Source organism: Nicotiana sylvestris, chromosome 10 (genome assembly GCF_000393655.2).
Source record: "Nicotiana sylvestris chromosome 10, ASM39365v2, whole genome shotgun sequence".
NCBI lineage: Eukaryota > Viridiplantae > Streptophyta > Magnoliopsida > Solanales > Solanaceae > Nicotiana > Nicotiana sylvestris.
Genome location: NC_091066.1, coordinates 164597543 through 164611953, shown reverse-complemented (window position 1 = coordinate 164611953; position 14411 = coordinate 164597543). Strand labels below are relative to the sequence as shown.

Sequence of the window (14411 nt, the reverse complement as noted above, 5' to 3'; positions counted from 1 at the left end):
CATTTTGAATAAACTTCATTGAAGAAAAAGCTCTTTCAACCGTTGCAGTAGCCACAGGTAACATCAAACTCAGGTTGACAAGCAAATAAACAAGTCCTCATGTCTTGTGAATATTTGTTTTAACCAGTGGCGGATTCAGAATTTTATGTTCGTGGATGCTTAATTTTTCTTAATGTGTAGTAACTACTTAATTTTTTGTTTGGTAGGTGCTTTCTTTTCCTTTTATATCAGATGCCTCAAATTTCTTATATAATTATACTTATACTGTGTAAAATTTAATGGGTGCCGAAGCACCTAAAATTAGTACGTAGCTCCACGCCTGGTTTTAACCAATGTCTTCAACAGACCACCAAGCCCTTTCAAGTTAGAGAATGCCTTGCCCACTTCTCGCACATAGTCAATATAGTTGTCAAGCTCATAACTAAGATCTTCAAGCTTAGAAGCAGTGAACTCATTTGGATAATATGTAGCAAGTTTCATAATCTTGTTTTTATCATAATTCATAAAAGAATCATCGGGACTCAAACTAGCCATACCAAGAAGCAGAGAAGTATTCACTTCACTAAAACGACTGTTAAGCTCCGAAAATTGCAAATCAATAGCAGCACAAAAAACCTCTACGTACAAACGATAAAAATATGTAACAGTTAAGCTTTTACGCTTCGACTTTCCAAGTGCATACTTCTCATCCATTTTTGGGATTACAATACCATTCTTATCACAAAATGAATAGGCATCTTCTATCATAGAATTCCATTTAGATTCTCTCATTGTTTGCAATTGCCTCTATGTGAAATCAACAAGTTTCATTGCAATAACAATATCTTGATCTTTTTTTTTGAAGGGCCATATTCAAATCATATGTAATTGCCAATAGTTTTAACATCAAATGTAATATATAAATGAACTCATAAGATCTTATATCTTCCACTAGACTTTTGGCTAATGCTTTCTCCTGATAATTTGAACCCTCATTTGCAAGAACTCCAAGTATATGAACAATCGATGAGAATAAATAAATAAAGTTACGCAATGTCTTAAAGTGAGATCCCCAACGGGTATCATCTGGTCTTTGAAGCCCAAGTTCTTGATTTAATCTACTTCCTGTATGAACTTCATTCACCAAGCACTAATAACTCATCTAATTTTTTAGCTTGATCATCTCTAAGCATCTCCCTACGCTTATAAGAACCTCCAACAACATTCAAAACATTAGCAAGAATGTCAAAAAAATTATTTACATCATGGTGTTTCTTTGCAACAGCTACAAGAGTCAATTGCAACTGATGAGCAAAGCAATGTATGCAATGAGCCGAAGGATTATCTTTCAAAATCAAAGTTTTAAGACCATTGATGTTTTTTTGCATGTTACTAGCTCCATCATACCCTTGTCCTCGTATTAAAGATGAACGCAATGAATGTTTTAAAAGCAAAGAATATATTTCTTTTTGTAATGCATGTGCAGTTGTACCTTTAACATGAACAAGACCAAGGAATCGCTCAATAAGAATTGAAGAAGGAAGAACTAAGAAGGAAAGATCTAACTTGTAAGGGAGAAAAAGCATACACTGATACACGATGTCAATGGAGAGTTGGAGGCATACACTGATCACTGGATTTGTGGTACCAGTGATGTCAATCAACACAAGCAGCAGAACCCTAGCTTTTTTTGATATGGGATTTTGAAGAAAAAGTTTGTGTTTAGAGTTGGGAAATGAGAAGCTTTTGTTCTTTGTTATGAGAAAGAAAGCACGTTATGTTTTATTTAATGTTATTTAGTATTTGTTGAAAGGAAAGTAAAGAAAACGTTGTCGTTCAGTTGATTTGTGAAAAAAATATTTAAAAAAACGAAATAACATACTGCTTTAAAGGGGAATCAAACCCTCATCTTTTTCCCACGAACCCACAACCCTTACCATTGAACCCAGACCTCTTTTGTTACTGGGTTCAGCATAATATATTTATATAGATGTGGTAAATTTTTCAATACAAATACAAAGTTTCGGAAAAAGTTAGTAGGTTCGCTCGAACCCGCACCCACTACTGTACCTCTGCCCCTGTTGGTGCCGATTAAATATGAATTGAAGAAGTTTCACATTAAAAAGGTAAAATGCTCCCAAACAAAATCAACTTCAAATTCAAGGTCCGACCAGAAATCACCGATTAAGAATATAATTTTTGTTGTCCTTTTTGTAAGCTCAACTAGTTGGAAAGTTTATTTTTTGCTACCTCGTAAAGTTGGGCCACAAAAGCAAGTTGTGAGGAAGTTTCTCATATATTTCTAAAGCTGCTTTTGTTGATAAAAATGGGGAGAAATTTAAAAATAGTCAGATTTACAACTGGTCGTTTAAAAATAGCCCAGTTTTAAAAGTAATCAAAATTTAGTCACTTTTCATGTAAAGATAAATCTGAGCGAAAACACTGTTGAAAACCCGGAAAATACGTCAGTATATTATACTGGAGTTCCAGCATAAGTATGCTTGAACTCCAGCATATTATACTGGAGTTCCAGGATAAGTATGCTGGAAATCCAGCATAATATGATGGAGTTCCAACATAAGTACACTAGAACTCCAGCATAATATACTGGAGTTCTAGCAAGTATAATTGTCCAGTATAATATACTGGAGTTTGGAGCATCGGTGCTCCAGTCTCCAGTATATTATACTGGAGTCAGCAAAGTATATCAGTCCAGCATAATATGCTGGAGTTCATACACAGGTGCACCGAACTCCAGTATATTATGTTGGACTGGTCTCTGTTGCAGCAAAATAGTGGCTATTTTTCATTGACTTCGTAAACGCTTGCTATTTTTGAATGACCAGTCCGAAAACTGGCTATATCGTGCTATTTTTACATAAAAATGTGCTTGTAAATATCATTTGGATTTATCCAACCACCCTGTATGCCACATAAATGACCCTAATATAAATAACCTATGATGATATTTGTTATGTGTTTAAGTTTTATGTACTCAAATCAAATAAAAGTTACTCCATTTTATGTGACTTTGCTTAATAGTACATATTAGTTAGTAATTTGAAATAAATGGTAAGTAAACTTTTGTAATAAATTAAATTACACAAAAAAATATAAAAGAATTTTTTTTTTACGTTATTGTCGGTGTATATATAAAATAGCCCAGTTTTAAAAGAATTTTTTTTTACCTACCTAATAAAGTTGGAACATAATTTTCAACTAGAATTTTACTTGGTACTATATATTTTTGTACTTGGTCAAGTCTATCCACATCCTCAAATTTCATTATGATTTATAGAAACTTCTTAATTGTAGGACCAGTTGGGATTAAATCCAATACCCCTTGAATAGAAATGACAGAGACATTTCAAATGCCTTATGAGATGAAACTCGGAGAATTTAATAGGGGAAAAAACCCAAGTACGGAAATGCAAATTAGTGAACAGAGATATAGATAACATCAAGGGAATTCTCCAACTGAAAAAATGTGTAGTATTTAAACATATATATAAATGCTAATTTAGAAAATTTACAGGTTTTTTCGTGTGCAAGCGGATCTATAGTAATCATAACTTGAATTATCAATCGTTGGTAATCCATTTTTATTGAGTTGTTTGTTGTGGTCAAAGGTCTATGGTAACCTAATGAATGTGACCTTAGTTTAAGTATATGTTATTTATTTACTTTTCTAATAATTATAATACCATAGCCATGTCATTTGTTAGGTAAAGTCTTAATCAGTGGAATATTGATCTCATCTGAAATTGTTCCAATAATTAGAAAGGATCGAATTTCTAATATTTAATTCATATAACATTATCGAAACTCAAATTTGCTGTTCAAGTAATAATTTATGGCCAGTTTCATTCAGTTGTGTCCATGCTTTCTTATTCACCCAATTATGTAGATGTCGCATGGCAAATTACAATCGCATTTGGCGAAGGGGACTTATAAATCTCATTTAAAATATACTTATAAATCTCATTTGAGCTATGCGTCTTATAATTTTAACTTAAACCTCATTTCACTTACCCGCTATATATGTGACAAATATAATTAGAGTAAAATATCACTTTTTGACAAATTTAATGGTGAAAATAGCATGGGCTAACCGGTATTCGGATTGGTAATTGAAAAGTAGTCAGCGTTTGAAAAGTCATTGAAAAATAGCCGCTATTTTGCTACAACACGGAAAGTTCCAGCATAATATACTGGATATTGGTGCACCTATGTATGAACTTCATGTTGGACCAGTATATTATGTTAGAACTCCGGTGTATTATGAAGAAATTTCACATGTAAAAAATTCGAACTCCAGTATATTATGCTGGAATTTCACATGTAAAAAATTGAACTCCAGCATATTATGCTGGAACATTTTCCGAATTTTGAATAGTGTTTTTGTTCAGATTTATCTTTACATAAAATGTGGCTAAATTTTGATTACTTTTAAAATTGTGACTATTTTTTAATTATCACTTATAAATCTAGCTATTTTTGAATTTCACCCGATTTAATGTGGTCAGAAAGTTTAAATGAATGAGCCCAATAGCCGAAACACGTTGTTGGCAATGAAAAGAAAATTGTTATAATTTAGTATCCTCTACCGCAATATTAAAGTAAAAATAGCATGGGCTAGCCAGCTTTCGGATTGGTTATTCAAAAATAACCAGCGTTTGCAAAGTCACTAAAAAATAACCATTATTTTGCTGCAACACGAAAAGTTCCTGTATAATATACTGGAGATCGGTGCACCTATGTATGAACTTCCAGCATATTATTCTGGAACTCCAACACGCGAAAAGTTCCAGTATAATATGAATCTCCAGTATATTATGCTGGACTGATAGATTATACTGGAGTATTTTTCTGGATTTTGAACAGTATTTTCGTTCAGATTTATCTTTACATGAAAAGTGGCTAAATTTCGATTACTTTTGAAACTGTGGCTATTTTTGAATGACCACTTGTAAATCTGGCTATTTTTTAATTTCTTCCGATATTAAAAGGTAAATTACCAGCTATATCCATTTATAAGTAGCTCATTACAAAAATTGGTCAATTCATAAAATATTACTAATATTAGCCAATTATTTATTTGTGACAAAAAAAAGGTCAAATCTTTGCTTTTTTGAAGTGGGTGTTATTAGAATGGATTGGGTACATCTTAAGGAGCTTGAATCTCAGTTTTGGGATGATTTGGTGAAGTTTTGAGGTGGTTTGAATTAAAAATTCGAAGTGAAAAAACTAAACATGAAAAAAAATGATATGTGTATCACATATGTATCATATTGTATCAATTATTCATCATACATATATCCACATATACTTGTGTGCGAGATACATGCGTGATACATGTGTCGCGAAAGAATTTTTAAACTCGATTTAATTACGAATTTTGATGCAAAACCAGTCCAAATCACCTCCAATCTTCCTCAAATTTTGTATATTGACTTATTTATATGTTTTCAATGAATTTCAGCTATACCCATTGAAAAAGTTCCTTTTTTGCTTATATTTTTGGAATATTGTATATATTTTTTGAATTTCATCACCTTATTTGCTACGTCGTCCATTATATTTCCTTTCCATCTTGCACCTAATGTTGCTAACTTCGCATGTGATTCTTTGAGAGAAAGGACCTTATTTATTTGGTTTTTCAAATTTTATATGTGCTTGGCTAGTTTTGGTAAGTCTATGACTAATGGTTAGAGGTTGGTAAGTTGAGACGATTTTTGGAACATTTGTGTAAGTTTCCCATATTAAAAGTGGAAAAACAGAGAGTCGAATAGTTAGAATTTTAAGAACAATCATGCCCGTTATTTCATGGTTCATCTATAGATAAAGGAGGGTAAAACAAAGAAGCAAATCAGTTAATACAATTCAGGTGTGTTTGATTTTCTATTTGGTTTGAAAGGGAGCTTGACAAGAAAATTGAAGATACAGCAATTAGCTAGCTAAAAAATAGGAACGATCATGGCGAAACAATGACTATTATTCTTGAGGTTGTTTTTTTTGGGCCCCCAAAATTTTAGGTAATTTGGAGCCGATCGCCCAAATTCATGAAGATGGCGTGGACTATAGCACACAAAAATCTGGGAATCATGCTGAATTCCTACTTTTTAGCCCTAAAACGCTAAAAAACGAAAAATAGTCATGGCGAAGCAATGATTATAGTTCCTTAGGTCATTTTTATGGGCCCGCAAAATTTTAAGCGATTCAAAACCGATCGTCCGAATTAATGAAGATGGCGTGGACTATAGCACATGAAAATTTGTGAATCGTGTTGAATTTATATTTTTTTGCCCTAAAATGCCAAAAAAAAAAGAAAAATGGTCACCCATATGTAGATGCAGTGTGCCTGTTTAGATCCAGGAGGAGTAAGTTGTTCTGTTGTAGCCACTTATGTACCTGTACCTGCTTGAGCAGCCAAAATATTGATATTGGAAAATTGATAATTGGCTGAAACACTCAAAGATGCATATTTGGGGATTCGACGATAAAGATCGGACAACAATCTCACTTTCCTCCTCATATTCGATTTAACTTATGTTCATTAGCTCTGCAAGCAAAGCGGCATACCGAAAAAGTTAGATTATTGATATTTGATGTAGTCTCAAATGGGAAACCAAGAAGATTCCCACCTTTGAAATTATACACTTTTCTGGGTGAAATAATCTTGTTATCTTAGGCTATTAGCAAAGTTAATGAATTTAGCATCACATACTTCTTGTTGTTGTTGTTGCTGCTAGCCTTCTGACATTGTCCCTTTGTCAATATTGATGTACCAAACAAGTTATCCATCACAATTCTAATTCATATCTTCTAATATGGTTTGGTCATTTTACTGACTAACAGATGTTTTTCAAGATAAACAAGACCTAATACAACCATGAGGAATAGTTCTACTTAATGACAAATTCCTATTGAGTATTGTAACGTCAATATCAGTACACAATAATGTAAATTATGGGATCAATCAAACAAAGAAAAGTTCTCTATCTGTATGTGCATTACAATGCTGAGTCACAATCATATACGTTTGTCAAATGCCCAAAATTGGGTATGATACAATGGAGGCATTTGCCTATCTGTTTGGAGGATTCATTAACAAATTAGCATACATTGAACTCTACAAAACAATCTGCATTTTTCTGGACATCCATCTAGGGACACATTTTGAGAAAATGTCAAAAGCTCCTCTGTGTCGTATCACTCGTGCCCACTCTAAACTCCATATCCTCAGCACCTTGTATTGGACACAATCAATGTTCTCTATCTGTCTCTATTTGGCAAGTCGAACACCATCAAAATTCAGTCTCTTCCCACAAGTACAAACTATGTCATGTTGCATTGTATGTTGGTATAAATCCTTTAGCATGCTGACTCTCCATTTCTAGAGTCATCAGCGACTTTTGCCGCTGATACCTATTCCTCTTTGCAGCTAATGCTGTTGAGATAAATTTTGGAAGGTGGAGAGGTGTAGAGATTAGTTCGTAGTCTAGAATAGACAACAGTGCAAACTGAATATCCAAACTACCTTAGAAAGTAAAGTACATATCATCCACCATATCCGACAGGAAAATAGATAATTTCGTGTTAAGAAAATAAATCAAACATCCTTCAATTTAATTTAGTCTAGTTGACCCTCAATAAAAGAGGGAGTAGTTAAATATAAATATGTGTGAACTTGCTATCCCGAGATTTTAGCGACAGATACAAAGTTGACAATGCATATTTCTCTCAGAATGTGATAATACAAATCCGTGACAAAGTGAAATATGAAGGAGCAGAGCCATGATTCATAAAGCTTCAAATATCATACCACACACAACCAACTTAAAGCTCTATCATCAGTCATCAGCCAGAACAAATACTTTTCTTTGATAAGTATATAAGCGAGAACAAATATTACCACAATATAGTTATTAAAAGCCACCTATTGGTTAAGTTTGGATATTTTCAAAGTCAGTGAGGCAGATAAAGAACCGAATACGGGGGACGAATGTTGGAAAACAAGTGGACATCATATGAGATATTATGTAAGTATATTACAGGCAATCTATGACCATAACATCTATGTCTATGATATAGCCATGAAGAAAGACCATATCTATGCTATTCCGTAAGAAAGTACAATTCAGTTGCATAGCTGGAACATATATATATATATATATATATATATATATATATATATATGTTTTAGCTGACACAGAGTACTGTGTGACATTCTACAATCTAAGAACTCATATTATCCTGATCATGGGGTAGTTCAATCTTGTTAAACCAGTTGTTAATGCAATTTTACATTTTATTTTAGACTTAATGAAGGAGAATAATGTACATTTGACCTCAAAAACAGGATGTCACATGAAAGTAGTTCTATAATCAGTTAACAGTGAAGCTTTCTGAATTATGGCTCTACTCCTAAGTTCTATAATCAGTTCTATATAACATGTTGTAATGGCCCAGAAACCACTTACACATTAGTTCATGCGGAAGACCAAAGTCATAATCATTCTGCCTCCTCTTGTAGCAGATGTATGCCACGAACAGTACCAGACAAACAAATACTAGACATGATATTCCAATTGCAGCTTTACCAGCTGTAGAGAGACCCTCTTTATTCCAAAATAGCGGACAATCCGGCAAGGTAGGTCCTCCACACAACCCTTTATTACCAGAGAGGCTGTGGAAGCAATATGCTTTCTGTCAGTAAAACAACTAGTACATGAAGGAAGAAACAAAATATAAACCCCTACAAAAGAACCAGTCTTGCAGAATTTTTATCAAGAGAACAGAATAAATGGGGAGTCCACCAAGATAATTAATAATTTGACTGTACTATACTCATTTTCTAGGAGATCTCAAAGCTTACAGTAAAATGTTCTTTTGGTGTTCTACATTTCCTGAAGGGAGTTTAGAGGACAAAGGAGTCGAACCAAAAGTAGGCAACACCAGTTTCCCTTTCTTCCCCCCCCCCCCCAAACCAACCCAAACCCAGAAGGCACCATTGTGTTATGATTTACTCTTCATGTTTAAGACATGCAAAAACAGTTGATGCAAAATAATCTCTAAAACAAGCTACACCATTAATGATTTTAAATCTTTCTTCCCAAAATAATAGTGTTGTTTCCTCGTAGAATTTATTCCTAATATTTATGTCACCAAACTGGTAGTAGAATTCGAACTTTAATATTAATGAAAGCTCAAGTTCAATTAATCATCTGAACTTGTTCGATCCAAGAACAAAAAATTGAGTAATTCCGTTCTATTTTGCAAGTCAGAAATTTTTTTGATAAAAGACACTCCACTACTGCCTCCTCTATGATCTACTTTAATTCCATGAAGCCCTCAAAATACCCCTTCAGCTCCCAAAAAATATTTCCCATTTGTCATATTGAACGCACTCCCACACAGTGTCTTACAATTCATCACAAACCAACTAGCTGTTACAAAGAATTATTTGCGCAAAGTTCAAAAAACCAGCAATTATTCTACAACCCTTTGGATGCTTCCCTTACATGAGCTACCTTCTAACTAAAACCACAAAAACATTCTGACAGGAAAGTAGGTATTTTTAGAAACTAATCAGTCGGAGCTTCTAGGTTCGGAATGTTAAAAATAAATTACAGAGAAAACCAAAAGGAAACAACAACCTTCTTGAGTTACTAAGGATTCCTTGGCTTTACCTAATTAAGACCAAGAGATTGTCCTTTCTTACGGCAACAGATAGCAGGCATGATCAAATATTGAAGATCAAATGAACAAAAGTCTTGATGGCAATAGCGTGACCAGCAAAGTTACTTTTATAGGTCATGAAACAAAAGGGCAAACTCCAATTTAAACCATTTTGCCATGAGGTATTTCTAACAGCCTAAACTAGTAATTAACAGAGGGAGCATCTCAATTCTTGTACTAACGACATCAGCAGAAAAGGCATACTCTTCATCAATCAGCCCTGTTTGTTTAGTAGCACTGATTTGAAAATTAAAAATTTACTAGAAGTACTTAAAATTATAATAAAGGAAGAACTTTAGCCAGATTAGCGCATGACATACTCAATAGCTCCACCATGGACCCCAATGGAAAGAAGTTCCTCCGGCACTAGGCCTTCTAGTTCATTACCGTTCAAATACCTGAGCAAATTTACAGTGGAACTGTTAGAAGTAGGCAGAATATAATTTGAAGGAGAAAAATTTCTTTAATCTGAATTCCAATGATTTACAACCCATATACTTATCCTGCTTTCTACAAACAATCATGCAATAACCAACTGCTACCTCACAAAAACTAAAATAAGCAACAACGAATCCATGAAAAGATTAAGGAGAACAAGAATGAAGCTTACACAAACTGCAAGGTGGAAGAAGCTAAACTATCAGGTATGGATCCGGTAAATTTGTTATTTGACAAGTCCCTGCACAAAAGATTTCCAAATGATGAATTGCAAGCTTCAAATACCAAGAACATAACAGCAAACCAGTTTGACAAAAGGGCACAGCTCTTTTCCCTTTTACAAAAGGGGTTAGCCCTTCAAAAGAGAGAAAAAGGATGGGGTACCCCCAATATAACCTAAATTAGAGAGCACTGAACAAGAATATCAAAAATAGATGAGAGTTTTAGGGAAAATGGAGCAAAAAACACACTTCAATAAGACATAGCTGGGAGGAGTTCAATGTTCAAGCTTTAAAAAGTGACTGTTGTTAGTTCACATAAAATTGATTAACCAAAACTTCAAGCTAAGGCCCATGGAAAAAAGGACCTTATCTCAACAACAAAAAAGGTCCAGAGGATAAAAGGAATTTACAAGTGGTAAGTTGTTAAGCTACTGGCAAGTGTGTGAATCAGAAAAATCTGGCAGGATCGGTGTATTCAGGACTCCAACAACATTCAACAATTTATATAAGTCGGACTTGATAACTCATAGTTCTTAGATGCAAAACACCAAACCATTCCAAGCAAACAAAATTATGATCAAGAACACAGTGCAAATATATGGTCTTACAGTTTCACAAGAGACTTCTGACCCAATCCCCACGGTAGAGAACCTCCCAAAGAATTAGAACTCAAGTTCCTGTTTGACAAAAAGAAAGAGAGGTAGAATTAATATTTGCAAACACAGGTAACAAACAGTAAAAGTGCAGAAAAGAAGTTGGTGCAACTGAAATGATCCAATCGAAAGTATTTATTCATCATGGCATAATAATGAGCATACGCAAATACTAGAATGTCAGTGTATCCGATTTTGTTGAATACCTCTTTAATCATTTTATAAGGACCACTAAGTGAGTAAGTAGAGATACTACACAGGAGGATTAACATGTGAAATTCAGGTATTTAAGAGATAAACTGTTAAGAGGTAAGAAATTGACAGTTGATACTTACAAGCTTACCAAATTAGACAAAAGCCCAATTTGGTCACTGATATATCCCTTTAAGCCTTGGCTTCCAAGATCTCTGAAAGATAAGAACTAAAAGAATCAAGAAGGATATACAGGTGGTGCTTTAGTTGTCACATTGAATTAAACAACAGAAAGTGAAGGGGATATACTTTACGGGGGAAACTTCTTTTCTTTCCTTCTTTGACACACAAATTGAAATTAATGATTACATCATTTGCCAAGTTAGAGGTGAGATCGGCAGGATAAGAATGCTAGAGAAACTGGAGCTGTGGAAAAAAGATCCATTAGTTCAACCACAGTGGTTTCCAAGGGCTCGTGTACTAATGGATCTGAAATCTGAATTAATTCCATGACTTCTTTCCATGGTTTCATTAAGTGAATTGACATACCAACTCAAATGCCTCACCTCAAAATTTCAAAAAATAACTTCCATGGAATTGGGTTCTTAAGCTTGAAACAATATTTTGAAACGTCTTTTCGAGTTAAGACCGCAGAGCACTACGGTATTTAGCCATAGGCAAAAGACCTGCAAGGCATACATTTTCTGCCCCAGGTACTTGCGCAGCAAGTTCTACATTTTTCATTCAACTCAATATCCCATGCTATGCTTCATTGTTCAGAACAGATACAGGGATAATTTACTTGGGCAAGATAGCTGCTCCAAAAACTCCGTCCATTTCTAATTGTGCACTGCGACTCTGTATTGCAACTAGAAGTAAGGCATGGCTTCGTTTCTCGATCTTCTACATCAGTTTTCTAGCAAACCCTAATGTTATCAACACACACAGACACAGTATACATTGTTACTATATCACCCATGCCGTGCTTATCATCACATATTAGTATGTGCCCCTTATCAGATTATGACACGTGCCAAGCTAGCAGTAAAGGTATGACCTCAATTAAGATATCCAAGCATGCTAGACACCAACTACTAGGTCACACATTCTTCCATCGTTATTGAACATGTATCCACGTACGGTAGAGAGAGAAAAGAATAACTTACATTTGGGAGATCACAAGCGATCCGTTCTTAGTTGGATGACATGCAACACCTTCCCAAGCATCCCAAGTAGTAGGAGCACAAGGGTCACCATTCCATCCCATCCTATCCGGAACTCTAAGTGACTCCTTCAACGCTTTCATAGCAATAACTGCAAACACGGGCAAAAAACAACTTTTGCTAAAAAGAACATCCACAACTAACTCAATTACCAAAAATGCACACTATGGCAATGAGTTCATGATATATACTAAAATTTTAGTAAGTTCTATGAATTGACAGTGTAAAAGGCAACTGCAGATAATTCTCTATGCAAACATCAAATTGGTAACCTTAAGAAAACGGAAAACAATTTCTATAACAGGTGAAAGTACATTGATATTGTAAAGAACATACTATAACTTGTCATTTCGGTATACCTTGTTGAGGAAGAGTCCTGAGATCAGGTGGAATAATAGCATAATTTTCAAGTCCACAAATCACGGGAGCGCCCACAACCGGCACAAGCCTCACATTCAACTCAGTATCACTCAAATTCTTAACAACATAACTCCAATCATAAGCAGCAAAGCTCCCAACTTTCTCATAAATATCCACTCTACTCACATTCTCACCATTCACCACCACCTCAAACACCCTTTTCCCAGCTCTATTCACACTTACATCAATCTCAGCAAAATGAAACCACAACAAGTAATCCAATTTCGCGTCCACGGGTAAATTATACTCCAAATATTCACCTCCTTCACCAATTACGGTAACTGCAGTTTGATACAACTTTAAAGGAAAATAATTTGGTGCTTTATCTACATTAACCACATTTTTCATTGCAGAAATAGCCTTAATATGTGCTCCAGTGGTTACTCCCGCAACCTTAGACCTAAAATCGGAGTCCGATTGCCATGACCGGCCGAACCGATCCGTATCGTTACTAAAACCGGGTCCCCATTGATCCGACCCGCTAGAAAATCTACCATAATTGACCAAAATTGAACTATCATTGACTAAATAAGAAGCCGGATCAATTTGCGTGATTTCAAGTGAAGCAATCACGGGCGAGTCAGTGGCAATACTGTAAAAACAAACATCCGCCACGTCATCATCATCGATAGTAAAAAACAGATCGGAGTACGCGCCGGCGCGTGAGATAGATTCGTGCCAAGGGGACCGCCATTGAAAGACGACATTGCCCTCGACAGAGACGTCAAACGACGGGGAATGCGATTTCCCGTCGTAGTTATCGTAGACAGTGAATAGACGGAGCTGGTAACGACCGCCGGCGGGTAAATTTGGAATTGTGTAGCAGTTCTTTTTACCGGAGGAAACGGGGAAGTAACGGAGTGTTTTTTCTTGTGGGTGTTGAAAGTGGAGAGGCTCAGATACAACGGAGGTTGAACCGCCGGTAAAGTAACGGTCGGAAATCCATGACGTATTGAAGACGTCAGTTGAATTTGAAAGACTTCCGCAATCTATATGTAAAGAATAATCTGCAAGAAAAAGAGGGAAAAGAAGAGTTAGTTAAGTTAGTTAAAAGCAAAACAGTTGGGGAAAAATGATGAGAAAATGAAGTTGAAGTTAGTTAAAGTGGAGCTTACTGAAAGGATAGTGAAGAGAAGAGGAAGAAGGAAGAAAGGGTAAAAGGGAGATGAAGAAGAAGAAGGGAGACATATTGGTGTAAAGAGGGAAGAGAGATAATGTGAGCTTAGTTGTCTGGACATAAGGGAGGGAAAAGGGGGAGGGATTATTGCATTGGGGGGGGGGGGGTTGCGAGGGTGGCGGGGTGGTGTAAAAGAGAGTATGAAAATGAATGAGTTGAAGAAGACTGATTTTAGTAATGAAAGTTAAGCCAAGATTGATGCTTCGATTTCTTGACTTTTTGGGACTACGAAGTAGGGATAGAATGTAAAGCAAGGGGGGAAGGTGGGGGGAGGGAAGGGGTTAGGAATATAACTTATATAACTAATATATATATAGGGTAGGGCAGTCCGGTGTACAAAATATACCGTGTTCAGGTAGGATCCAGG

At 35.3% G+C, this 14411-nt stretch overlaps 2 protein-coding genes across 2 annotated transcripts; both read right to left on the bottom strand.

The window, feature by feature from the left end:
- Positions 1–300: 300 nt before the first annotated feature.
- On the bottom strand, positions 301–771 carry LOC138880214 (uncharacterized). The gene has a single exon (XM_070159889.1). It carries the CDS (start codon positions 769–771, stop codon positions 301–303), a length of 471 nt encoding a protein of 156 aa, XP_070015990.1.
- A 6155-nt stretch (positions 772–6926) lies between these two features.
- LOC104244132 (receptor-like protein 4) lies at positions 6927–14126 on the bottom strand. The gene is made up of 9 exons (XM_009799457.1): positions 13983–14126; positions 12807–13874; positions 12391–12538; positions 11368–11439; positions 10988–11056; positions 10331–10399; positions 10041–10118; positions 8463–8668; positions 6927–7429 (listed from the first exon to the last, which is right to left on the bottom strand). Exons 1-9 carry the CDS (start codon positions 14053–14055, stop codon positions 7323–7325), a joined length of 1890 nt encoding a protein of 629 aa, XP_009797759.1. The 5' UTR covers positions 14056–14126; the 3' UTR covers positions 6927–7322.
- Positions 14127–14411: the final 285 nt, after the last annotated feature.